The following is a 25,102-nucleotide window of genomic DNA, read 5'->3' on the forward strand; positions in this document are numbered from 1 at the left end:
CAAACAAACACCCAGGGAAAACACGGCTTCTTGGCAGGGTTCTTGTCAATGTTTGTCTTCATTTTACCTGTCGCACTGCGAAAAATGTGCGCTAGTTGGCTATTGCATGCTCAGACAAAGACCTTCTTGATGCTGTCCGTTCCTGCCCAGATCTGCGTCATTTGTAGATCCGTTGCGTGGCAGGCCCTTTGCAGCTGAAGCAAGCAATTGTCCGGCCACTGTACAAACTAAGCTCCCTGCACCATGTCGTCCAACATCTTGTCATGCGCGGAATTTGTGCTTGGACTCGTCCAACAAGCCGACAGCTTTCGTTGGAAAAAAGTCGCGTTGCTCTTTGGCGGTAGCCCCAAAGTGGGAATGGGTTAACCATTGTAGATTGAGACGTTGAGGAGACTGAAAGTGAACGGCAAAAGACGAGAGATGAAAAAGAAACTTGACATTGAAAACCCGTGTGTTGAACAAAGTCAGAGATCGCCTTTCGGCACGCAGAGACGCAATTGGAAAAGAAAGCACTTACCGCTCCTAGGAATGCACATGCTCCCATTGCTGTCAGACTTACCGTGGCGGGACGGGAGACAAATGTGCAGCGGGCCGTCGCGGCCTGGCAGCTGCAAGGCGCGGCACTATACAAGTCGATGGTGGAAACAAGACCTGGATTGTTTTTTCTCCTGCAAGTCCAACGAATAGTCGTCACTGGCTGTTGTGTTGCACTTGGCGCAAAGTTGCATTGGTCGCTGAGTTGTCTCGCAGTCACCGTTTGGGCCGGGATACTGCAGCCTGCATCATCTGAGAGCGAATAGTTGTCTACGGGTGTTACGTTAAGGCACGGCGGCATGTCGCCCGAGGTAAAGTGAGCTGGCGATCTGGTCGAAACTCTATTGAGAGTTTTGCACAAGGCCTGTTCGTCCAAGCGGGAGGATGAGTCGACAACCGGTTAAGGGCGCTCGTGCCCGTGGCGATGCACCACTAACTTGTCGCCCAGTGGTGGCGAAGCTCCGCAGAGACGTGGGTGCACGCAAAATGTTGTTTGGTGAATTACGAGGATCTTTTGTCGAGCATCGCCAATGTCGTGTAGAAAAGGGAGTAATAGTACAATAACTGTCGGGAGAGGAGAACTGCTCCAGGCGAGAGGAGAAGATCCAGATTTTTTTCGTCACCATTTCGATTAAAAGCAGATTTTGAGTTTGCCGCATGTAGCCGTAGCCGTTCTCTGTCAAAGGAAATCCACCGAAAACGTCAACCGGAAGCTGAGACCATTAGAGGTTGGCATTTGGCGACGTGTTCCGCTAATCCGAGTCATACCATAACCATGATGGGGGTCCCTTCGTCCTAGCTGCCGTGATAGAGTTCGATCTGAAAAGCACAATGCTTTTGAAAGTGTAACTGCCGTGGCCCAGAGGAAAATCGACCAAGAGCTTGCCGTTGACTGTGATTTTGACGCCGGGAGGGAAAAGGAGCAAAAGGGCCGGACGCAAGTAATACAGCAGCAAGAAGAAGACGCAGCAATCGTGACGGGCTCCGAGCCGTTGGAGGGAGCAGAGCGTGTGAACGTCAGACGTCAAAGTCTTCAGCTACTCTACTCGCGCATGGGTTCTGGCAGAATCAGTAAAGCGTCTTCACCAGCGAGAGTAGCCATCGTCACCACGGTCGTCATAAGCCCTGCTTCCACCACCGTACGCCTCCTCGGGAGGAGCTCCGTAGGCGCCTTCGCGGTCGTGGTAGCGCGGGCCACCGCGGCGATCATCACGTCCGTAGCGGTCGTCACGTCCTCCTCCAGACGCGTAGCGGTCGACGCCACGAGGCGGGCCGTAATCGCGGTCGCGACGAGAGAAGCCACGCTGCTCGTAGTAGTCACGACCACTGCCTCCAGTGTAGCCGCGGTCGTAGTAGTCTCCTCCGCCGTAGCGAGAGCCGCGGGAGTAGTGGTCGTCGCCGCGACGGCCACCGTATCCGCCGCGCCTGTCGTCGTAGCGGTCCGAGAAGCGGCCACCACGGCCACCACGGAAGTCTTGTGTATGCGTTAGCATGTCGAAGTTGTTGAAGGCGGGATTGCTGTTGCGAAATCCGCCGCGAGAGTAGTTGTGGTAGTGGCTCATACCGCGCTTGGGAGGTCCGTAGTACTTGCCCGGAGTGGGCGTCCTGGGACGAGCACGACGAGCCTTCTCGATGCTGAGAGTGCGGCCCTCGATGACCTCGCCCTGCAGACCCTCCTTGGCTGCATCGGCCTGATCAGGTGTAACCATCTTCACGAAACCGAAGCCGCGAGATTCCTTCGAGTGAGGGTCGCGCATGATGTTGCACTTCTCAACCTCGCCGTACTTCTCAAAGAGACGGGTAATCTCCTCCTCGGAGAGACTGGGGTGGATGCCGGTGACGAAGAGATTCGAGCCAGGGTTGATGGCGCCCTCGTCATCGTCGTCGTCGCGCGGCTTGTGGTCAACAGGCGGGCCACTACGACAAAAAAGTGTCAGCTTCAGATCAAGCAAGGCAGGAAAGGTGTGCGCGCAGATACCGGTTAACCATGCGGTCGCGCGCACCAGGCGAGGCGCTGCGATCGCGGAGATCATCATCGCGGCGGTCGATGCGAGGAGAGCGGCTGCGCTCACGGTCGTAGACGCGAGGCTCGTCTGTTGGATCCATGGGTCAGAGGTGCTGCTGCGAGATGTCGGGGCTGTCAAGCAGCTGGTAGAGAGGTACCGTCGTAGCCACCACGTGGCTCAGTCTCGTATTCCATGGTTGACATGGTGCAGAGAGGGTATGGGAGTGTCGAGGAGTGGTGGTCGAGGATTTGGAGGTGGTGAGCAGAAGCTGAAAACGGCCAGGCAAACAAGGTTGCGACGAGAGACGGGCGGCGGGCGCTAGTCCTTATGAGGAGCGTGCGCTCAGCGTCGAGCGTGAAGCGAAGAAGAAAGTGAAGAAGAGAGTGAAGAAACAATTGGGAGAGGAGATGGTTGCTGAACGCGACGCGCTGGCCGGGTAGAAGGGAAGGTAAGGTGCAGAGGAAAGAATCAGCAGCGGAAGGACACGAAGGAAGGGTGTGGTCCAAGGCGGCGGCTTCAGCGCGTGTGAGCGGCAAGTCGACTGCTGCGCCCCAGCCAATCACAACACTGCATCTGCCGACGTCCGGTTGTCACTCTTTGCACAACAATTGTTCCTGGCGACCCTGATGAATCGCTATCTAGTAGCTAAAATCCTACAATCATGGCCATTCTGCTGTCATCATGACGCCCAACGCCTTGAATCCCTCCAGCCTTCATGTCTCACTATGAATGTCCTTGGAGACCCCAATCAAGATCAAAGCGAATAAAACAATGGTATACAGCGCGCTGTGGTCGCCTCCAGAACGCCGTGTAGAAATCCCCATCCCAGAACAAGTCGAACTACTTCACCAGTAATTATTGCGCGCTCTTCTGCGCGCCCGTTGTCGCGCAGCACTCTTCTTTGCCTTGGCAGCAACCTCTGGGTCCTCCTCTGTTGCGTTCGGCTCCACCGCCGACGCTTCGCCCATATCCTCGTCTATCCCGCACTGCATCTCTTCCTGCATTCCGTCGAGCACATCGTCCCCAATCTCGCTCAACTCCTCGCTCATGCCCCGCACAACTTCTCGGCCGAGCCATCGTTCTTCGTGGATTGTTGTGCCATGCGGGTCAAAGCTCTGAACATACCAGGGGATGCCGCCCTGCGCCAACGGTGCTAGGAGATCTCCCTCGGACCTTGGAGGTGTTAGCGGGTCAGGGTGCGAAGTGGAAGGATGTGTGCTGCCAGAAAGGGAGAGGGCTGGAGCTGTGCCAACACTACCCTGCCTTTCTCCTGCGGCTGGCGCCGCTGTTCCTGGCTCCTCTTTGCTGGTCCCTGTAGCCACTGGCTGCTGTTCAACTTGCAGCTGTTGTTTGATGGCTGCGTCGACCGAGTTGCCATCGTGACCGGCCTCATCTTTCGCCTGCCCCGTGGCATCGGTTTCTTCGTTTGTGCCGTTAGGTCCATGCGAGACGCCGTTTGTCTGCGGGTTGCCATTTGCTTGACTCTCGACTGGCGCGTCGGTCATCTTGACGTCTTGCATTTCGTCGGGATTTTCTGCCTCATCGTCACTACCGCCATCGACAGCAGCCAATGCCGATTCTGGTCGAGAGGGGACGCTGCTTTCTAGCAATGCCTCAAGCTCCTGCAGCTCCTTCTCAAAGGGCTTACCGGCGAGCTGACCCTCTTTGCGGGTCGCATCCTCTAGAGGGCCGTGGATTGCTTTGACAATCCGCTTTGCAAGCTTTTTCTTGTCCTTTTGCTCTGGCGTTAGCAGGCTATGTGCTGTCCCACCATCATTGAGCTGTTCATGCGCTTCGCGAGCATCAGACACCGTGTCCAGGCCCGCGACCGAGCGGAAGACGGCGCCAATGTCAGCCGAGAAGGTAGAAACAGAGGTATAGAACCGCTCGTCAAGCTTGCGTTCTATGGCATCAAGACCATCCTTGAAGACTCCCTTCGAGTCGAGACTGCCTTTTGTTAGTCGAAATTATGAAAGATCATAAGCTAGACTCACTTTTGAGCCTTTTCCAATATTGGCCATAGCAGTGGTGAAAGAGGAAAATAGACAGTGTCCACAATCGTCCGCAGCACAGAGACGTCGTCCAGCTTGCTCGCCTCCCTCTGTTTGACGTCTCGGCACAAGTCTTTGACCTTCTCCATCTCCTTCTCGAGCAACTCTGCAAATTCGATCCGCCGATGCAGCCTTGGTCGACCGGCAGCGCCCATGCCGACAAAGTTGCGTCTGGTGATTTCCATGGACGAAAACGTCTCCATTTGCAACTGCAGTCTCTTGAGAAGCGCAGCACCACGACGGGCTTCCCTTTTCAGCGTCCAGTACTTGCAGGCCTCGGCGACGTACTCTTTTCGTTTGCGAATGTTGAACCGAACCAGAGAATTCTCAACTTTATCAAACACAACGTGAGGCACAATCGGTGCACCTGAGGGAAGCCTCCAGACGTTCTTGGTAGACTGACCGCGTTTCCTCTTGTTGCTCCCAGGGACCTGCGTCGACTCGTCATCGTCATCGTAGAAGCCTATGGCACCGGCAGAGCTATTCGCCGGAATGGACTTTTGGTTTTCGGTCCAACGCCTGCCCTTCATCGTTTGTCGGTAGAAATGCATGGCGTCGCGGGTAGCGTTTTCGACGTCGTTCTCGCGTCTCCAGTCACTGGGAACGTGCCTGTGACAGAATGCCTTGAGAACGCTAGCGTCAATGCTGGCAGGGCCGCCATGAGCGGATTTCATGCGAAGGAAGAGCTTCGCCCTTCTGGCGCAAGTGACATGGAAAGCGGAGTAGCAATTCTTGTTGCCACACTGGATACATGCTCCCATCTTCTGCTCACAAATGTAACATTGCTACGCACTGTTAGACTAATTGGCAAGTGGGACAAGTGGAGGTCAACTTACGAGCTTCCACCTTTGCTTGGGGACCTTTTCCACGTCCATGACGGGTTCCATAAATGTGGTGTTGCCCAAAGACACTTCGGGGATCCATATTGCGCAAAGCAGATGTGACCATCTCTGATTTGTTGTCTGCTTGAAAGCGCCGTCGACATTGGGGCAGAATATGCACGTCTGACTATGATTAGCAAAGTACACGACAGGTGCCGGAGCATGAGGTCACTTACGGGTGTTCCTCGGCCGATCAGCTGGCATTTTCGGCAAAGCCATTGGCCTTCAGGTATGAAAGGAACGCCGTAGCACTCTTGATGCACTGCCAAATCACAACCGTCGCAAAAGACAATCGCGTTTGTGTTTTCGCAGTCACCGTCGTCGCACACGGAGCATTTTGTGTCTTGCTCCTCGCCAGCTCCGGCCGATTCCCCATTCACAGCAGCCGCCGAGCTTGACCTGGGACGGTGGGTTTGTGGGGGCTTCGGATTTGGCTTGGGGATTCCTGGGACGCAGCCGAGTTAGTAACGATCCACCGCAGCCGACCAGCGACAAACTTACTTTTCTCCAGGGCGTGCCATTCCTTCTCAATCTGCGTCATGGTTATCTCGAAAATGGCAGGTTTGACAGCCTCCACCTGCTCTTCTCGTCTTTGTCCATTATAAGCTTCCAGCCAGCGATCGTCTTGTTCATCCATGTCATATTCGACCCGGCCGACGGGATGCCCATGTCCTTCACCTTCCACAGCTAGAGCAAGGTCCAGGTCATCTTCCAGATACCCATCCACCATGCGGATCAAGCGCTTCTCGGGGCGCAAGAACATGTCGCTCTCCTGGTATCCAACACTGGCCATTGTGCGATCGACATAATTTATCTGGGCTGACGGATCTTGCTCATAGTGCGAGAATGTGTCGATTGTACGATACGCCGGCTTCGGGAGGCTCAACTTCTCGCGCTTGTCTTTTGTTGGCAGCGGTTCAATCCTCGGGGCAGGTGGTGAGCCAAGTCCTGTCAGCATCGAGCCTGGACGTCTCGGTGGCCTTCCAGGACGCCTCTTCACCGTCGCTGGGGTGTTGGGTTGTATTATGGATGCGGCTGCATGCACAATCTCCTCCTCCGGGTCAATCACAGCCGACTCATCTGCTTTGGACGCCACGATGCCGTTGGGAAAGCCAATGTCGTCGCCAGCCGACATCGGACGTTCGGTGTGATCAACATTGGCAGACGGTGTCGCTGGTTTCGTCGGTGGAGGTGTGATTCCATCCACTTCTGCTGCCGCAAACACGATGAAGGGCGCCTCTATGTCAAGATCTGGATGAAACTCCTCCCAACCCCGCTCCTCTCTAGGCTTGTATCCATCATTTTGAGCAACAGCCGCCGCCGCAGCGGATGCCGAGCTTGAACGTGGTCCTGCGACGGGTCTGTCTCGCCGCGAGCGTGTGTATGTCCTGGATGGTGAGGCTAAATCGACGGAGTTTTTTCGTCCGGTGGTGGCTGGAGTACGGGTGGGACGCGGTCGTGGAGCACTGTGCCTCTTCCCTGCAGCCTTCAACATTGGGATGGCAATTTCCTTTGGAATTTCTTCGCCAGTGTCGGGATCAATGTAGCGACCTCCACCACCTGGTCCTCCGGGTATGTATTTGGGTCTCTTGAGCGGGGCGGAGGCCTGCGCGGCTGGTGTTGTGGAAGGGTCGTTGGTGCGCGGCGGCCTACCAGGGCCGCGCTGATTGCGCCTGCTGGGAGTCTCTGATGGGACGGCCATTGTTGCTCGTCGGGGATAATCGTTTGCTCGCGTTTGGCGCGATGAGGCCCCAACCAAGTTGCGCGGGTGGAGGCGCAAGGAGTGGACGGACGGGTGCCAAGCTACCGGCTGCGCAAGCGCGTTGAAAGGCGGATTTGGGCGCGAGACATGTGTCGAGGGATAGAGGGAGCAGCAAAGAAGCGAGATCAGGACGCGGATTGTGGTGTTCTCGTGGTGAAGGCGGCTGGCGCGTCCAACAGCTGAATCGTGGTAGAAGTGAGGTTGTACTTCTGCCGGGGCATGCCAAGAAAGACGAGTGGCCCGAGCGCGGACTGTTCGCACCCGCGCCAGGCCTTCCCCACGCTTGATCCGAGCTCGTCCTCAGTCCCACGCCCGTTGCCGACGCCGGTCGTGCACCGCCCAGAGCTATTGCTTGTCCATGCGGCTCCTTGGTTTGGATGCGCTCATGGGGTTGGCTGCTTTTCGTGGCGCCCATTTCAAAGAGCCAAGTTTTCTCCCAGCTCACCAACAATCACGTGCCCCGGAATGATGCCATAGCACTGGATGCGGATGCTGAGGTGTGCCATTACTGACGGGTCTCAGACGTGATCGCGTTTTTAGGTGGGGAGCACCTATCATCTGCCCAGCCCCTGCTATCATGGTATAAGACAAGACCAACCTACAACCAGGCCTTCTCAGTCTCTGCGCTTTCAAAGACTGCCCGCCGACCATGGCTACGGATCTGGTCTTGTGCGCGCAAGCCGTGTCAACCCTTCTGGGTTGGATCTAGTATGCTCCCTCTCCGGCTTCGCGTCTCCGATGCTGATGGAATTTTGCTCCAGCTTCCTTTGCTGGTCCCTCTCCTTCTATCCCCAACCCATCTTGAACTGGCGGCGCCAGTCCACTCGTGGATTCGGCATCGACTTTCCCACCTTGAACGTTCTCGGTTTCGCTGCGTACACCATGTCCACCGGTGCCATGCTCTTCTCGCCGACGATTCGTGCACAGTATGCATACCGCTATCCCTCGGCACCAGAATCGACCGTTCGGGTCAACGACTTTGTCTTTGCCCTCCACGCTGTCATCGTGTGCATCGTGATATACAGTCAGTTCTACATTTGGGGGTTTGAGGTGGGGAGGGACCAAAAGATTAGTCGCACATCACTGGGCATTTTCTGGGGCAATGTGCTGGGCGTTGCTGTCGTGGTCGTGGTCGTGCTGGTCCGAGGGCGCGATGGCGGCAACGATCCCAGTTCTTGGGCTTGGATTGACGTGGTACGTCGAAATGCTGGAACTGAAGCTTGACGCAAAAGATCGTAGCATGCAAAAGGTCGTCGACAAAGAATGGTGCGCGAAGAGGCTTTGTGGCGGCCGAGCAGGTGTCGCGAACTTTTGCAACAAGCTTTGGACCCTTTGGTGGCTTACAATAGCCTGTAGATGCTAACAGAGCCCCCCAGATCTATGCTCTTGGTTACGTCAAGCTCCTTATCACAATCGTCAAATACATACCGCAAGCTTGGATCAATTACAAGCGCAAGTCAACAGTAGGGTGGGCCATCGACACGATCTTGCTTGACATCTCTGGCGGCATCCTTTCCAATATGCAGCTTTTCATCGACTCTGCGCTGGAAGGAGACTGGTCCGGCATTACAGGGAATCCAGTCAAATTTGGCCTTGGCAATGTCTCCATCCTCTTCGACGTCATATTCTTGGTGCAGCATTATGCACTTTATCGCGGCGCCACGAAAATCGTGGAAGGTCAATCAAGAGACGAGGAAAACCCAGAGCGCAGGCCGTTGCTCGATGAGAGAAGGCGGTCAAGTGGGCTGCAGCGCGACTCGCAGGTTTAGACATCTCAACATGAATGGCATCGAGATTTTGCGGTTAGAGTCCTGGTCCCGTTCAAAGTGGCTGTTGCGAGTACGTATGTCGATTCTTTGAGAGTATTTGCACGTTCTTAACCTACGCTAAGGGCAGCAAAATCTTTCTTGTTTCTCTCCATGACCCAAATGCCAGTGTGGTGCAAGTGCAGCTGTACTCGACTCGTCCAACAGCGCCAGCCTTCCTCGATTTGGATCGCAAGAGCGCAGCCAGTCTGACAGAAGCGGACACGAATGCGTGGCTGCCTTCTCTTGCCCTCCGACGCAGATGCAGGCGCTCGTTTCAAGAGAAGAGGCTGGGGAGCAAGAAAAAGGAACGTTTTGAGACCCAGGGAGGCATGCTCATCCAAAAGAGGTTAGCAGACCGAAACAAGCAAAAAAAGACCACGAAGGATTTCCTGCAGGCATCCCGTTCCGGCGGCAAAAGCAATGTGAGCCGTTGAAGGACATGCCCGTGTCAACGGTAACTGGGAAATAGCCAGGACCTTTGCTCGCTTCCCCATGTCGAAATCTCGCGTCCCTGGTCTATGAAGCGAATAAGGGTTCCGGGTAAATTCGCCTACTGTAGTAAGTAGGGTTGGCCGGCTGCTTTCGCGTTCCGTTGTTGTTTTCAACCACGAGGTCGCGTCTCTGTACACGAGGCAATCTATACGCTACAAACTCTGGAAATCGTCGGAACGGGCCACGCAAGTTTTGAAGCAAAATGTGGAGCGAGTGCGGCCGACGGAATCTGAGCTCGCCACCTCCGAGTCCTTTCGAGCGCTCCATCGCATGGCTTGTCTCGGGTGACTTGATTGCACTGGCGCGTCTCCCACGTGGAACACGGCAAATCAATTTATCTCTGCGGGGAAAAACGACTCTTCCATGAGTCGTTTGAATCTCTGCAAGCTGCCTAGTACGCAGATCAGGAGGATCATTGATGTAAGAGGCGGGCCAAGAACTGCGTGAAGAGATTAGAGACAAACATCCTGATCGACGTAAAGGTTAACTAGAGCGATCTCGAGATCGACGAGTCCCAGCGGTTGCGAGATTCAACTACCGGCAAGAGCCGCAAGCACTCAGCTTGTAAGTAATGACGCTAAACGCAACTGGCCCGCTAATGTGGCTGATTAAATGACAAGGTGGAGTTGACAAACGCCCAGTGCGTGCAAACGCTGCATCTGCCACATGCCAGGCGCCGCCAAAGGACATGTCTTGCTTGCATATTATGGGCCCATCTTTCAAAGCCTCCGAAAATGCTTTCGAATTTGTATGATCTCCAACAGCGCACGAGGGAGACGGTGGTCTCTCCTGTCCAGATCGAGGAAGATGCTGGCAAAGCGGCAGGAGTTTCTGGAAGCGTAATGTTTGCCGCACAAGGGGTTGAGGGGTCCAAGAGGGGGTACCAGGATTGGCAAGGGCGCTTGAGCGGGCCGACGCATCTCAAAACGCCAAAAGGAGCCGAACCGCGATGGCGGGCTTTGACGTGCCATGGAGAAGTTATCGGATTTGCAGTGTTGTGCTGCCCTGGGTGTTCCTTGAATTAGTCTCGCGCGTCTGCTGGATGCATCCTGGTCTCCACGCCTTCATATGCACAACTGCCGTTCCGCCCTGTTGCTCTTTTGCTCAAAACCGTTTCCCTATTTACATGGCCTTGTTGCAAGGTCTTCCAAAAGAAAGAAGGGAAAAACAAATTCTTTGCGCAACGTCGCCCGTGGAAACTAGTGGCCCACGCTTTTGCACGCTCTATTGGCACCCAGTCGCGGCCGGATCGTGTAGCCTCGCGCCACCTTCTCATGGTTCCCGCGATTGTGAACCTTTGCAACTAGCGACCGTCATCGAGGGTACAGCAGCTGAGCCGAGAACTGGACTCCAGACGTATATTGTTCTGCCCGCAGCCCGTGTCTCAAAATTCAGTCCGCGCGCCGCCCTTGCATACGACTCCATCAATCCTCCCTCGTGCGTGTCTCCAGGAATAACTACTACCTACTGGACGACACCAGTCCCTCTCGATTTCGGGTTTCCTGTTCGGCCACCTCCTTGGTTGACGTCAGCCTCTGACCAGATCTGCGAAGGATTAATCCTCACGACCGCTGACCAGAGTTTCCTGCAAAGGATCTGAGCTCGAGCACTGTCTTGCTTCTTGTGAGAGGCTATGACAGCTTCGGGTGACATTTCGGAGTCTGCCTGGCCTATAAAATCGGAGGGCTCGCCTTTCAACGTGGACGCAATGGCTCACGATTTTGCCACGACCAACATTGAGGACCACGTTGCGGACTTTGAGGACCCTCCTCAGCACACCATGTCGAATACCTTCTCAATGGGCTCTGATGATGAATGCGCTCCACCTCCACCCGACATTTCGGTCACCCCGAGAAGGCTGAACTCGCCAGAGCCGAGTCGCTCGGGACTGAACGTTCCTGCGAGGTCCAGGTAAGTCAGCTTAACTCATACGGCGAACCAATCCTGACTTTAGTACAACAGCAGCAAGGAGAAGCCAGGGCGTCTTGGAAAATTCATCTTCAAGAACAAAAAGATTCCAAAGGAGTCTCCGTCTCGTTCCACGCTCTCTAGCATGCCCATCCCGGAGAATCGCATTCCCGAGATTCACGAACCCAAGGAATCCCTATCAAGCAATTCGACTGTGCCAAGCACACCAGAACCCGACCGCGTTTCCATGTCTGCTGACTCGGTAATTTCATACGAGACGCTAGCTTCGTCCATTGGCTCGCTGCCTCCTCTGCAGGAACGAGCAGCGCTAAACGAGGCGGACAAGCTCGAGCCGGTTATGGAAGACGACCCGAGGAACTTTGACCTTGTGTCTCCACAAGACGAAGCCATCGCCAGTTCGGAGTATTCTTTGGAGAAGAGGTCGGAATTACTGGTGTCGAGGAAACATTTGGAGGCCATCTTCGACGACTCTGAACTGCTGCAGAAGTTCATCTCCTTCCTCAGTAACTCCCGACCCCAGTCAATTCCGCTTCTGGTGTACTATCTCGACGCAACCAAGGCCCTGAAGGCCATCAGTTACTCCAATGCTGTCACTGAAGCTATGGAGGAGTTGCCTGGCTTGGGATTTTCCCGCAAGCCTCCACCTTCGACTGTGAATGCTGTCTTGGAGGAAAAGGCCAATGCAGCATTTGAGACTCTCGCCAAGGATGACTTGCCCGCCTACATTACGCATATTTGGACCCAGGTAGTCAGTGCCAGTGTCCAGATGAGAATTACAGGCACCCAACCTCCACACCTGAGAGATGCTTCGGAAGGTCTTGCGGAGACATTCTGTCTTACCGATCCGTCTAGGAAGGACAATCCAATCATCTTCTCGTCCCTGGGTACGTTCATTCAGCCAAGATGGATGCATCAAAGCTAATAACTATCAGAATTCCACCGCGTCACTCAGTACGGAGTGAGCTACGCTATTGGACGCAACTGTCGATTCTTGCAGGGTCCTCGGACCAACCCTCACAGTATCGAGAGATTAAGGCAGGCAATCCATGAAGGCAGAGAAATTAACGAGGTCCTGTTGAACTAGTAAGTAACTCCATCGATGTTCCAATTGGGATATGGCTTACAATAGACAGCCGTCGCGACGGTTCTACATTCCTCAACCTGCTCATGATGGCACCCCTCCTGGACAGCAAAGGCAACGTCCGCTACTTCATCGGATCTCAAGTTGACGTGAGCGGTCTTGCCAGGGATTGTACGGATCTACCAGCTTTGAAGAGAATCGTTGAGGAGGAAGAAAAGGCGGCGACTTCAGGCAAAGAAACTCCGCTGTCCCCACTGGAAGAAAAGGACGAATTCCAGGAGCTAAGCGAAATGTTCAATCAAGCTGAACTTGATTGCGTCCGGAAGTATGGCGGTCGCATGCACCAGGAAGTCGTCGACGAGCTTGATGACACGGCCTCGGTTCGCCCACGTCCCAGGCTGCTCCTCAAGGACCCCAGTCCTACCCTTTCAAAGCCATCGGAGCCTTTTGGAAACTTCAGATCCAACGGAAAGCTGTCTGGTATCTATCAACATTACCTGCTGGTCCGACCCCATCCAGTTCTCCGGATTCTCTTCACGTCGCCTAGTCTTCGTGTTCCAGGAATGCTTCAGTCACTCTTGATGGACCACATTGGCGGCAGCGAAAAGGTGCAAAGGGAACTTGAAGGCGCTCTGGCCGACAAGCGCAGTGTGACGGCCAAAATTCGATGGATTAGCAGCTCCCGCGCTCACGACGAAGGACGTCCTCGCTGGATCCACTGCACCCCGTTGTTCAACCAGAAGGGCGACGTCGGAGTTTGGACCGTGATTCTCGTCGACGACCTCAAATCCAAGGCTTCAAGCGACAGGAAGGTTCGCATCGCTCCTCCAGTCCCCGCGGAAATCATCGGGGAGAATTACGACGGACCAGGCGGCAACCGCAACTTCTCCAGGAGAGCATCGACTCCGCACGGCAAGGCGCCGCACATTATCGACGTGGCGGCTGCGAATCGACTCGGTGCCGAACACGAACCACGGGGAGAGAACGGTCGTCAACTCCACGAGCGTGACGGTCAGTTGTCCCCTTATGAATCCTCACCTCGCTCAGTAAGCAGAGTGAGCAACCGGCGGGCCTCGAGCCCGTTTGCTGCCGGATCGATCAACAGTAATGATGTTTACAAGCTCTAACTCGTTCTTTTTTGTTTTGCAGAGTTTTCTTCTTCTACTTCTTCTTCACCGCTTGAGTCGAATCATGTTTTTGACGGCTTCGATTCTGAGTTTTTTCCTGACAACGTCTCTGCCATCTCTGGCACTTCTTCGATGAAGTCCATGCACAATCTCTTCAGCATCTACGAGGAACCAGAGACAGAGGAGGGTGATGAGCATGGACACGAGGGTGTGCCTCCAGACAGCCCCCCAAGCGTCGTCCCCACCAATGCTCGTGTCCCTGCTCTAAGAAGAGTCAGAAAGAAGCTGACCAAGCACGACTCTTTCACCTAAGCGGCTCAGCTGACAATTCCTGGTTTCTGTCACTTTCGTATTTCAATGTCTTGGTTTTATCGGTGCGGCAGTGGGTAGTGGTGGAAAAACAGGTGAAGGATGAGCGGCGTTGCGGTTGATGCATTTCGATGGATTAGCGAGATACCATACCCAGTCTGAAGGCGTTGTTTCGCTTTTCAATATACTCTGTCTCTTTTTCTGCCTTGGCCTTCCATTCTGTTTGTCGCCTGCTCCTTTTGAGTCTAATATCGATAATTACCTGAAACTCCCATAATCCTGTTAGTATTCGGAGGTGTCTACCTTGAGGATTTGATTTTATGTAAGATCAAAATCAATTGCCCCTCTCTTGGTAACTTGAGTAGCTCCGAGTGAATGAGTTGCAGACGGTTTGTGAAAATGCGCCCTCAGAACCCTTTCGAATGGCAGGGGTGTGTACCAGCCGTGTCGTAAACTCCGACGCAAGCTCCGGCTGCAGTGTCCACCCCGCCAGCGTCATTGGGCATCTTCCAAAAATCACCTGCGACGCGCTCTCCAAACAACCTTCCGCCCCTGCGCAACCGCCAAAATGGCGAGCATACGACCAATGACTCCCATGGACCTCCTCAAGTTCAACGAGTGCAACCTGGACCCGCTCACCGAGACGTACAACGTCAGCTTCTACCTCGAATACCTGACCAAATGGCCGCATTTGTGCAAGGTGATCGAGGGACCACATGGGAAGATTGAGGGCTACAGTATGTGATGTGCGCCTTGCCATCCATCTTTTTGAACTTCTAGAAGCGATACTCGGGCGATTTTCGCACCGTCCTCGAGCAACGCTTCTGATCTGCCGTTTCTGCTCTTGAAAGCTGATGTCCACACCTCTCAGTCATGGGCAAGACTGAATCATCGCCCTACCCAGCACCCGTGCAGCCATACTCGCCCGAAACGAACCCCAATCCCAACTACCTTCCCTGGCACGGCCATGTTACCTGCCTGACGATCTGCCCCGGGGCGCGACGACAAGGGCACGCAACGCGCCTCACCCAGCTGCTCGAGCAAGCCTGCGACGCCGAGAACGCGTGGTTTGTCGACCTATTCGTGCGCGCCGAGAACACAGTCGCCCAGGAGCTGTACAAGGGTATGGGCTACAGCGTCTACCGCCGCGTGGTGCAATACTACAACGACGATGAGGATGCGTTTGACATGCGGAAGCCCTTGAGTCGGGACAAGAAGAGGCAGCATGTCAGGGAAGGGGGCGAGGACATCAGGGTTAGCCCCGAGGAGGTGTGGTAGTGGGAGGATGGCTAAAGAATACGAGCATCACGGATCGAGCGATAGCTTGCAAAAGGGCATTTGGCCGCGGATGGAGTTTGGCATGGAGGTGTTCAACATTCATGGCTCAGCTTTTGGATACGGAAGCCGATATGGAGAACTTTGCCAGGAAGGGAGTATCATCAACTGCGCCATAAGGACATCTGCAAATATTCCAAAGGATTGGCGTGCGAACACAACTACGCCCGAAACTCCCGTCAGCCATAGCACGTCGTCCTACTGACATTAAGTAGGCAAATTTGGCACGCCGAAGAAGATTGGATTGGACTGCTCCTATGGATCCATGCGAGCATGATGAATGCTACTCAAACCAGCGACGTGAATCAGGAATGTGGTTCCCTGGCTCCTATGATGTTTTCTCGCAAATGACCAGCTTCTCCTCGAATCCACTGTGAGACGCAGTTGGCCACTCGCTGAAGAAGTACTGCATCCCAACCATCCCGGAGTGTGGCATGCAGAACAGATGCTCCTTCGAAATATCTCTGTACGATTCCATCTCCAGAATCTCCCTGGAACTGCAGCCGGACATATGCCCCACAATCAGCTGCTTCTTCAGCAGATGATTTGAGGTCAGCTGTTCCGCGTGTGGTAAAAGTTTGAAGCCATCGGCCTGGCTACGGCAGCTCCAAACAAATTTTGCCCAGGTATCATCCTTTTCGGAGTGCCCCAGCTCGGCTTTGTCCAGCTTGGTGATCAGGCTCTCGGGAAGCTGGAGGCTGATGAGGACTCCAGAGGATGCTGCAGATCGCTGTTGGATCCAGCTTGCGTGTCAGTCACGAAGCAGTATCCTGATATCGCCCCGTTGAAATCGTTGGGCGACTCGGTCAGCAACGTATGGCTTCTGAAGATTGTTCCGGTGGAACACATTCCCTCAGGAAACAACAAGTCCACCACGCTGTCTTCGTCCACGCCTTTCCAGAGCTGCACGTGGTCGGCCAACTTCCGCGGTACTTTGCTAGCAGGAACTCTAGCAGTTGAGAGGCTGCACTCTCCGTTCAACGGCACCCATCCACACTTTTCAATTATGCTCGCTCGAAACCGTGACTTCTCCATCAAGCTCTTTAGAGCCGTCCAACGCAAGTCCACCGTATCCAGGACCCAATACAACGCCGACTCGCGCTCTCGAATGTCATTATCGCCTTGATGAGCTCCTTCGAGCAGCCTATTTTCCGCATCACCCGGCGCTTGTCTTCTTGTGCGGGTTGCTCGAGTCGCGCTCTACGCTTGCGCAAGTAGTCCTTGGCGAATGCGATGAAAGGAGTTGCGTCCTCACCGTCGCAACGAGGTCTCCCATCAGCCACAGCCAAGGCATAGCGAGCCCCACAATATGCCGCCGCTTTGGCACTCAAGCCCAGGTACTCCAATGTTGCGCATGAGTAGAGGTACCTTGGGATGTCGATGGTCTCTGGGGTGCTGTGCTCGCAAAAGACCCGCCGGTTGGAGTATGAGGAACAGACGAAATTGTCGCGCAGGGCCTGGCGGTCTCCGCGAATGAATCCTGGGCCGCAGTTGCTGGCATCATTTGATAAGAGGCCATGGTACATGAGCCATTTCATGTCTTCGGGGACCAGGACCTGCGGCGGGTCCCTGTCCCTGCTCGAGCCTGGATGGTTGTCACTTTGGTTTTGGGAAGACATGTTTTGTTGTTGGGTGACGCGTGTTGTTGTGGTTGAAGATGATTTCTCCTCGTATTGGAAGCTGAGTAAGGTCATGGCTTTTGCATGGAATCGTGAGACCTTTATACTCATTCTGCCTTCATACGTTGGGTTGCTGGGGGTAAATTCTGCCCTTCTGCCCTTCTTCCCTTGATTGCCGCGAGAATTTCGGACCGGACGTGGAAATGACGACTCAACAAGGCTCGTCTTGGGACGACTACGACGTACGCGTACTACACTCGGGCTTCAACCGATCGACTGGTAAGTAAGCGTAGAGTGTCAAGCATGACGGCGGGATGCTGATATTGCAAAAGCGTCTTCGAAATTCGGCCCTCGATGTGAGCGGTTCTCGCAGAGACTGCCTGTCTCAAACAAAACATGCTGGGTGCAGCCTCAGTACTTCGACTGGAGCCTCCATTGATCATCACCAAAGGACGGAGCGCCATGAGTGGATCGGATCTATTTGCGAATCATCTATGGGTTGCTCCTTGACTATTCCACCTTCATTACAACGGGACAGTCCATTGAATCCTTCCTCGACTGTCCTCCTTCGACTCGGCCAACTCCTTGCCATTCACAACGACGGTGCGCTTGTCCCCAACAGGCAGAATGACACCCAAACTCGTCCATTTGGGCTTGAAGCCACTTGCATCTGCCTGGAACTTGAACTCAACTTGTTTCTCGGTGCTGGCATAAGCCACGGTGAAAGAAGAAATCGCAGCAAAAAGAGAAATTCCGTCGTCTTCATACCACGTTGTTTCGAACCACTTGCCTCCGGAGCTTGACCGAGGTGGGAAAATCTCGACGGCGCGGTAGTCATCTTCTGGCAAGGCCGCTGGATTCTCCTTGTCGCCAGGCGACAGAACCTGAACGTCCTTGCCGACGGGGACTGCGCTACCAACACGAGCTAGCACAGGGATGCTGTCTTCCCAAGGCGATTCGACGTCGACCCACTGGCCAGCAGGGATGTACTGGTACGGACTGTTGAGATTCAAGAACTCGGCTTCCTCGTCGCCTTGTTTCTTGGGGAGGTACATGCGAGCTGTGGACTTGCCGGGCTCGAAGACGCCTCCGATCAACAGAGCATCGCCGAGCCAATACTGCTCCTCGCCAGCGCGCAGTGCAGGGGTCCATACCTCGGGGTCGGACTCGTAGCCCCAGCCGGTCCAGCGTTGAGGCGGCGCGGCGTGGAGGTGGCTGTCGAGATGAAGCGAGTACAGGAAGGGAATCATTTCATACCTGTGCTTGCGTTAGACTCCCAAATTCTCTCGATGCGCAACCTTGGTCGACTTACCTCCGTTTGATGGTGGCGCGGACGTTAGGGATGATCTCAGGGTACATCCACGGCTCAATCACCTCACCAACGCGGCTGTTGTCTGGTGATGTCTTGAAGCAGTTGATGGCGAATCGGGACGAGTAGATGCCAAGCTGAATCCACCGAAGGAGTAGCTCAGGGGTCGGTTGCGGGCCCTCAAATCCGCCAATATCATGGCCATAGCACTGGCAAAGATCAGCCCTTGCGTCTTTTGACGAAGCGAGATTCACTTACCTGGAGCAAAGACATGCCAGCATTCAAGGACAAGGCGTTCGAGCCCTTCATGCCAGCCCAGCTGGTCACGTTGTCTCCTGACCACGAGCTGCCCGCGTACCTCATAGTGCCAGGGGACGCGCTGCGAGTGAGAACGAAAGGCCTCTCATTAGGTACCACTTCCAGCAAGGCATCATGGGACGACTTGGCGTGCAGCTCGGTGTGGAGCGCGCGACCCCAAAGACCAATATCCTTGCGGTTGCCAACCTTGCTCTTCTGCTTGCTTGAAACGCCGTCGAGAGCGCAAATCCACCCGTCGTGCGGGATGGTGTACTCGTTGTTGTCGTTCCACATTGCATCGCATCCGAGCCCTTTGAGGTACTTGACGCCGTTGTACCAGAACTTGAAGCCCGCCTCCGAGGTGAAGTCGATGTGTCCACCGACGTCGCTTTCGCCTCCACCGTTGCTCCAAAGACGCGCCTTTGCGGTCTCGTTGGTGATTGGATCTGTAAACAAGGCACCCGACTTCTTGAGGTTCTCGTACTCCGGATGGTACTGCAAAACGTATGGCTTGATGTTCATCAGGAGCTTGATGCCGTATCTGTGGTAGTCGTCGATGAAAGCCTTGGGATCTGGGAAACGGTGCTCATTCCACGTGAAGACATTGCGAACCTGCGGTTCACTCTGGCTGATTGAATAGCCCGAGCTCATCTGCATCGCCGAGCATGGAATATCGTGTTCCTTCAGCTTCTCCGCAAATTCATTCAACGCGTCGTGGGCTCGAGGCTCATCCATCATAGTGTACTTGTAGCCTCCGCTGATGTACCCCATGGCCCAGCGGGGAACTCGAATGGGATAGCCGACTAGGTCAGCGTAGGTGCGAACGATGTCGCTGATGGTTTTGCCGACCATGATGTACTCCTCGAGCCCACCGTGGTCCTGGCGGAATACCTTGAAATGGCCCCACTGGCCATCCATCTCGCCGCCGATGGAGTAGAAGCCGCGGGCGTGCGATGTTGAAAACAAGCCCACGCATCCTTCAGGAGTTGCGTTGATCAGGAGGGGGATGTGCTTGTAAAGCGGATCCGTCTTGTAAACGTCGTACCCGAAGCTGTCTGTCGCTGAGAGGACGAAGCTGCGGTTTGTCAAATCCATGGGGGCCGCCTTCTCTCCGAGTCCGACGTGCAGCGAATCCCTTCTGAGCTTGGTGTAGTGGGCGACTCCGGTGCCATCAATGGCGTACGAGCGCCCAGCCAAATCTTCATGGAGAGTGAATCCTGAGTCGGCATTCTCCAGCTTGATGGTTGGAGTCTCGTTTCCCCATTGTACAATTGCGCGGATGTTGCCGAGCGTGATTTCCTTGGATTCTCCCGAAGAAGTGACCACGGGCTTCTCGCTTCCTAGTGACACAGTCGGAAGCGGCGCACTGGGATGAGGTGGCAGTGGATGCTCTTCATCCGTAAATGTGGTTCTGAAAAGATTTGGTCGCAGCAGCTCGAAAGTAAACTCCTGCTTGCCGACGCTTGATTGGCTGCTCAAATGCACGCGATGCGCGCACTCGGCGTCTTCCTGGAGCTGGAAATTTTCTGGGACGAATTCGGCTTGAGGCATATTGGCAGTGGTGCAATTCTCGCTGAAAAAGCAAAACAGTCGTTCTCGTGAAGTGCTTTTTGTACTTCTGCATTCGGCAGCTCTCCTCGGCGATGTCGGCCGACGTGAGGAAGGCGCGCACGTGAGGAAGGCGCGCCAGCACAGGGTCGGCGCAAAAGTCCGAAGTCGAACGACTGCCTGTGCTCCCCCGCTTCTCCATCTCCACAGAGACAGGGGTTACGTACACTCCCCACGGGGTTGAGTCTGTGGGGTGATGGTGCGTTGCTCGCTCAAAAGCACCGAATGTCCGATCCTTGTAACACCAACAGGATATCTACGAGTGGGAGCACCAACATGCCGTGTGACTCCACAATTCTCTCCACTTCGGATTTCGACTTTCGGACTGACTTTGTCTGCCAGATATCGTTCTTGTCAGATATCAATTCGGCAGTGGAAAATGGCATCTCCTTTGCCAGCGAAAGTCGACAGCGAACACATCGAGGTGGTCTCCAAGAATGAAGACGATTCACGCCGAGTGGACAAAGCAGCGAAGTTCCTACAAGATGCTAACAAAGTCGTCGTCGTTACCGAAGAGAATAACAAGCGGGTCCTGAGAAGGATTGATCTCGTCATTTTGCCAATTCTCCTCAGCATCTACGCTCTTCAGAGTCTCGACAAAACGGCACTTTCATACGCCTCCGTGTTTGGGTTGATAGAGGACACCAACCTCAAAGGCGAGGAGTACTCCTGGCTTGGAGCGATCGTGTACCTGGCTCAGCTCGTCATGCAACCGGCAGTGGCGTATTTCCTCGTCAAGTTCCCCATCGGAAAGTTCACTGCCACGATGCTTCTCTGCTGGGGCATTTCTCTGTGTGGCATGGCTGCCGCACGCGACTTTGGTGGCCTCATGGCGACGAGATTCTTGCTCGGGGCTTTTGAAGCATCTGTTGGTAAGTTATTGACGATGACCGCGTGGGTCCAGTATCGAGCTTACAATATCTAGCACCCGCATTCATTTCCATTGTCCAGATGTGGTACAGGCGAAGTGAGCAAACAAACAGAAATGCTGCATGGTACGCCATGTTGGGAATAATCAATATGGTAAGCTCTGAAATGAGATTCTGTAGCAGCACTGAAACGGGATTAGTTTGGCAGCCTCCTATCATATGGACTGGGCCATATCAAGTCACACTTGCACTCATACCAGGTAGGCAAGTTTGAACAGGCGGTTGAATCGGTGACTGATGTCAACAGATTATTTTCCTCTTCTGCGGCCTTCTCACGGTCGTATTCTCCATTGTTGTCTTGTAAGTGTCCAAGGAGTTGCCGTTGTGGAGTATCTTTTCTGAACAGGTTAGCCTCTTCATGCCGGATTCCCCCGTCGATGCGAAATTTTTGAAAGGCGACGACAAGCTCGTAGCGATTGAGCGTCTCCGGGTGAACCAGATGGGCATATCCTCCGGAATTTGGCGATGGGACCATTGCAGGGAAACACTTCTCGACCTCAAGACATGGTTGTGGTTCGCCATGCTTGTAACCATTTCGTAAGGAGGCTTCTTCTTGTCTTGAGAAGTACCGGGCTGATACTCTGCAGTATTCCAAGCGGAGGCGTCTCCACGTTTGGCCCACTTATTGTCAGTTCATTCGGATTCGACTCGTTTACGACGATTTTGTTCAACATTCCCTTTGGAGCCGTCCAGATCGTGTCGACCCTTGGCGGAGCATGGTTGGCAACAAAACTCAAGAAAAAGTCCCCGGTGCTCCTCTTGCTTTGCATCCCCCCGATCGTCGGTATCGTCATGCTCATGTGCATACCGTACAGCAAGAAGGACCAAGGAGCTCTCCTCGCAGGCTATTACTTGATCTCCTGCTATCCTGGCATCACACCTCTGATATACTCTTGGAGTGGCCAGAACACAGCAGGCGACACGAAGCGCAAGCTCAACACTGGAATTTTGTTCGTGGGAGCTTGCGCCGGCAATATTATCGGACCCCACCTCTTCAATACCAACGAGGCACCACACTACACTCGAGGCCTCCGCGTGAATCTAGCTCTATTCGTTGGCTTGATGGTAGAAATCGTATTCACCATGTTCTGGATTGCTCTACTCAACCGCAGGCATGCTCGCACCAGGGAAAGCAAGGGGAAGTCGGCCAAGATCGTCGACCTGAGCATGCAAAAACCTATATCTTCTGACGACAAGGACGAAACCGCGGAGCAGAATGCCGACGTGCAGGGAGACAAGGCATTCAACGACGAGACGGATCTGCAAAACGAGGACTTCATTTTCCTCTACTAGGTCTCCTGCTATTTCGACGACGACCAGATATGTATTTCAATCTTATTCCGACACTTTTCAAGACTTGTTCAAGATCCAGAAATGCGTGCATGCTTTTTCTGCAACGAAAAATGGCCCGGCCCTTTAACCGGTTACCCCGCAGTGGCGTCGCTTTCGGGTTCGTTCGCACCGCGCAGGGCAAGCGCGCTCCTGACGCGCGTAGGCGGTATCGGCTTTCAAGCCGACGATGCCAGCTTCCACTTCCGATTCTCCACGCAACCGAAAGTATTCGGACAACATGGACTCGGAATCAAATGAACACAGTGGAAAGAGGAGAAAAGTACCAGTAAGAGAGGGCTTTGCCGCAATTATTCTCCGCTAATAGAATACAGAAGAATTGTGGGGCCTGTCGGAGGTCGAAGGTGAGCTTCGGGTGTGGTGAACTGATGGGAGTCTTGGCTAATGGGTGGCATCTACAGGTCAAATGTGACCGCGAGGAGCCGTGTAACAGGTATAAACTCTTCCACTCCTAATCCTATGAATAGAATTGACCGTGGAATTCAGATGCGTCAAGCTAAAATTGCTATGTCAATATTATGAAGTACCTCAGGATCCTACCGCAGAGTAAGCTCAAGATATCACGATAACCCAAGCAAGCACCCATGCAATTTCGTTTGTTGGATTTCTATGATCCATATTATTGTCGGAATTTGCTAATTGTTACTCGCAGAAAGTTGAAAGAGCTCGAGCAAGAAATTTGTCGCTTGAAAACACTCATCCCTCAATCGGAGTCTCCGTCTCATCAGTTTCACGACCATGTCGCCTTGGCTTCTCCCGCGCAAACATTCATCCCTGATCCATCCGCAATGACGGTCAACTCGACAGGCACAGGCACCGCATTGCCAGTGCAAGCTTCTGAGCTTGACGGACTGACACAAACCACAACCAACGTTTCAGACCCAGGCACGGTCTCAAGCCATCATTCCAGTGGGGTCTTGACTTCATGTAGTGCAGCAACGGCTGTCACCAGTGGACCTGTTTTGAGCGGTCGATCCGAGAGCGGTCTCTATCCCGTTCCCCAGACAGGTTTCCAACCCGGCACAAGACGAAGCAGTAACAGAGGCGCTATGATGTTCCGAATCCGAAACGAGTATCTTCCAGATATTGTAGATGTTGGAATACTTGGGGATATTGAGGCCAGACAGTGCTTTGATTGCTTTTTCCAGGGAAATGCAAGTATATACACTCCGTCTACTCAGGGTCACACCACTGACGCTTTCACAGAATCGCCTCGTTCCCGTCTTCTCTCCTGACTACGACTCATTCGAATCGATCCGCCAGAGAAGCAGCTTCCTATTCGACACCATCGTCGCCTTCGGGTACAAGGTCCGCATTGGCAGTGAGCACCATGGCCTGTTTCTTCATCTGCGCCGACGCATTTCCGACAGCCTCATGTTGTCGCTGCCGAGTAGCTCCTTGGAGACCCTGCAGGCCCTCTTAATCCTAGTCTGCTACTGGGAGCACAGCTGGATATTTATGGATTTGGCGCTCTCAATGGCCCGCGATCTGAGTCTGCCTGAAGCCGTGGAGGACTCTATGACTTTGATTTCGACAGCGACGATGATTGGGAGTACAGCAGCTGACAAAGAGCTGTTCCGAAAGGCGAGACTCTGTTGTGCCGTCTACGTGTTGGATCAAATGTTGGTGAATCGTGTTCCAATCGCAATCACTTCTGATCTGACATCCTGAACAGATACTTCGTGGACGGAGGAAAAGCAGCAACAATATTTTGTCTAGACACCCCTCGGCGCATCAGATGTCTTGTGAACCATCCAGATAGAATGGCAATCGACATCCGGCTCCTCGCACAAGTCGAACTGAATCAAATCCGCAGTTCCGTCCACTTCGACCTCCCTTCAGGGCAGAACTTTCTCGACATCTCCGAGACCGACATCACGAGAAGTCTTCGCAACGCGCGCATAGATCTGGATCTCTGGCTGGCTGATTGGACGCACATCATTGAAATGGACAACCAGACGAGGTTAGACGACCGGGAAGAGAATGCCATTAATCAGCAGAATTTGAGAATACAGCACAAGTGGGCCTGGGCGAGCGTCAATCTGCGGGCTTTGTCGTGCATGGGTGCGGAAAATCTGGCCACAATGACACCGATGCAGAGACAATTCATCGAATCGGCGAAACTGGCTGCGGAGGAGCACTTGGGCTTGCTCCTTGTTGGATCAGAATTCGTTCCGGGATCATCTCCTGAGTCCTTCTCCCAGAGAAACATTAGCCCTTATCTGGCCTCATTCAAATGGGCAACAAAGTTTGTCTGGGCCAAGTGCGCCTTCTCGGTCCTCCTGACTCTGCGACTCGCAATCCTCCTAGAAGATGCATTCGACCATCTCATGCGACTGGGCCTCAAGGCCATGAATGTAGCTCAACAGCTGAAAGCCGTGTGCGGCGGTCAATCAGAGTACTTCCAAATCCTTGAAAACAGCGTCAGCAAATTCCAGAAGGCGGTCCGCGACAGGAGAAGGGGCGCAGATGGGCTCCAAAGTCGGGAGCAGAGTAGTTCTAATGACGCCGAGGCTGAGTTTAGGCGGTACCTGCCGAAGGAGTTTTCGTTTGACTGGAATTTCCCCGGACTGGATTTGCAGTACATTCCGATCGATTGGGATGAACTATTTGGGGATTTTGGCGAACTCATGAATTGATGCACAAAGTGTTAGAAGTAATCACAGTTGGAGCAT

At 54.0% G+C, this 25,102-nt stretch overlaps 9 protein-coding genes across 9 annotated transcripts; 5 read left to right on the top strand and 4 right to left on the bottom strand.

Moving 5' to 3' along the window:
- Positions 1-1,225: 1,225 nt before the first annotated feature.
- BKA78DRAFT_132227 (uncharacterized protein) lies at positions 1,226-3,038 on the bottom strand. The gene has a single exon (XM_066882617.1). The coding sequence runs from the start codon at positions 2,568-2,570 to the stop codon at positions 1,617-1,619; it is 954 nt and encodes a 317-aa protein (XP_066744178.1). The 5' UTR covers positions 2,571-3,038; the 3' UTR covers positions 1,226-1,616.
- Positions 3,039-3,385: 347 nt separating this feature from the next.
- On the bottom strand, positions 3,386-7,174 carry BKA78DRAFT_352680 (uncharacterized protein; the record flags this gene model as incomplete). The annotated part of the gene is made up of 5 exons (XM_066891403.1): positions 3,386-4,487; positions 4,535-5,376; positions 5,428-5,595; positions 5,649-5,917; positions 5,974-7,174. The coding sequence occupies 5 exons, from the start codon at positions 7,172-7,174 to the stop codon at positions 3,386-3,388; spliced, it is 3,582 nt and encodes a 1,193-aa protein (XP_066744179.1).
- Positions 7,175-7,883: 709 nt separating this feature from the next.
- On the top strand, positions 7,884-10,021 carry BKA78DRAFT_331413 (PQ loop repeat-domain-containing protein; the record flags this gene model as incomplete). Its single annotated transcript, XM_066889874.1, has 4 exons — positions 7,884-7,942; positions 7,996-8,428; positions 8,611-8,911; positions 9,960-10,021. 4 exons carry the CDS (start codon positions 7,884-7,886, stop codon positions 10,019-10,021), a joined length of 855 nt encoding a protein of 284 aa, XP_066744180.1.
- A 1,257-nt stretch (positions 10,022-11,278) lies between these two features.
- On the top strand, positions 11,279-13,894 carry BKA78DRAFT_369918 (uncharacterized protein). Its single transcript, XM_066892667.1, has 4 exons — positions 11,279-11,445; positions 11,497-12,347; positions 12,396-12,546; positions 12,597-13,894. The coding sequence occupies exons 1-4, from the start codon at positions 11,315-11,317 to the stop codon at positions 13,669-13,671; spliced, it is 2,208 nt and encodes a 735-aa protein (XP_066744181.1). The 5' UTR covers positions 11,279-11,314; the 3' UTR covers positions 13,672-13,894.
- Positions 13,895-14,548: 654 nt separating this feature from the next.
- Positions 14,549-15,258, top strand: BKA78DRAFT_352683 (acyl-CoA N-acyltransferase; the record flags this gene model as incomplete). Its single annotated transcript, XM_066891404.1, has 2 exons — positions 14,549-14,717; positions 14,852-15,258. 2 exons carry the CDS (start codon positions 14,549-14,551, stop codon positions 15,256-15,258), a joined length of 576 nt encoding a protein of 191 aa, XP_066744182.1.
- A 1,100-nt stretch (positions 15,259-16,358) lies between these two features.
- On the bottom strand, positions 16,359-17,213 carry BKA78DRAFT_369924 (uncharacterized protein; the record flags this gene model as incomplete). Its single annotated transcript, XM_066892668.1, has 1 exon — positions 16,359-17,213. The coding sequence occupies exon 1, from the start codon at positions 17,043-17,045 to the stop codon at positions 16,359-16,361; it is 687 nt and encodes a 228-aa protein (XP_066744183.1). The 5' UTR covers positions 17,046-17,213.
- A 191-nt stretch (positions 17,214-17,404) lies between these two features.
- BKA78DRAFT_266904 (neutral alpha-glucosidase ab precursor) lies at positions 17,405-20,091 on the bottom strand (the record flags this gene model as incomplete). Its single annotated transcript, XM_066885477.1, has 3 exons — positions 17,405-18,191; positions 18,247-18,452; positions 18,502-20,091. 3 exons carry the CDS (start codon positions 20,089-20,091, stop codon positions 17,459-17,461), a joined length of 2,529 nt encoding a protein of 842 aa, XP_066744184.1. The 3' UTR covers positions 17,405-17,458.
- A 436-nt stretch (positions 20,092-20,527) lies between these two features.
- Positions 20,528-22,370, top strand: BKA78DRAFT_251197 (major facilitator superfamily domain-containing protein; the record flags this gene model as incomplete). The annotated part of the gene is made up of 6 exons (XM_066884632.1): positions 20,528-21,020; positions 21,074-21,171; positions 21,218-21,277; positions 21,325-21,377; positions 21,429-21,614; positions 21,665-22,370. 6 exons carry the CDS (start codon positions 20,528-20,530, stop codon positions 22,368-22,370), a joined length of 1,596 nt encoding a protein of 531 aa, XP_066744185.1.
- Positions 22,371-23,798: 1,428 nt separating this feature from the next.
- BKA78DRAFT_226404 (uncharacterized protein) lies at positions 23,799-25,039 on the top strand (the record flags this gene model as incomplete). The annotated part of the gene is made up of 2 exons (XM_066883683.1): positions 23,799-24,049; positions 24,103-25,039. Coding segments are annotated over 2 exons (1,188 nt in total), but the record flags the coding sequence as incomplete, so codon positions are not given.
- Positions 25,040-25,102: the final 63 nt, after the last annotated feature.

This window comes from Phyllosticta capitalensis, assembly GCF_038381095.1.
Source record: "Phyllosticta capitalensis strain CBS 128856 chromosome Unknown BKA78scaffold_5, whole genome shotgun sequence".
Lineage (NCBI taxonomy): Eukaryota > Fungi > Ascomycota > Dothideomycetes > Botryosphaeriales > Phyllostictaceae > Phyllosticta > Phyllosticta capitalensis.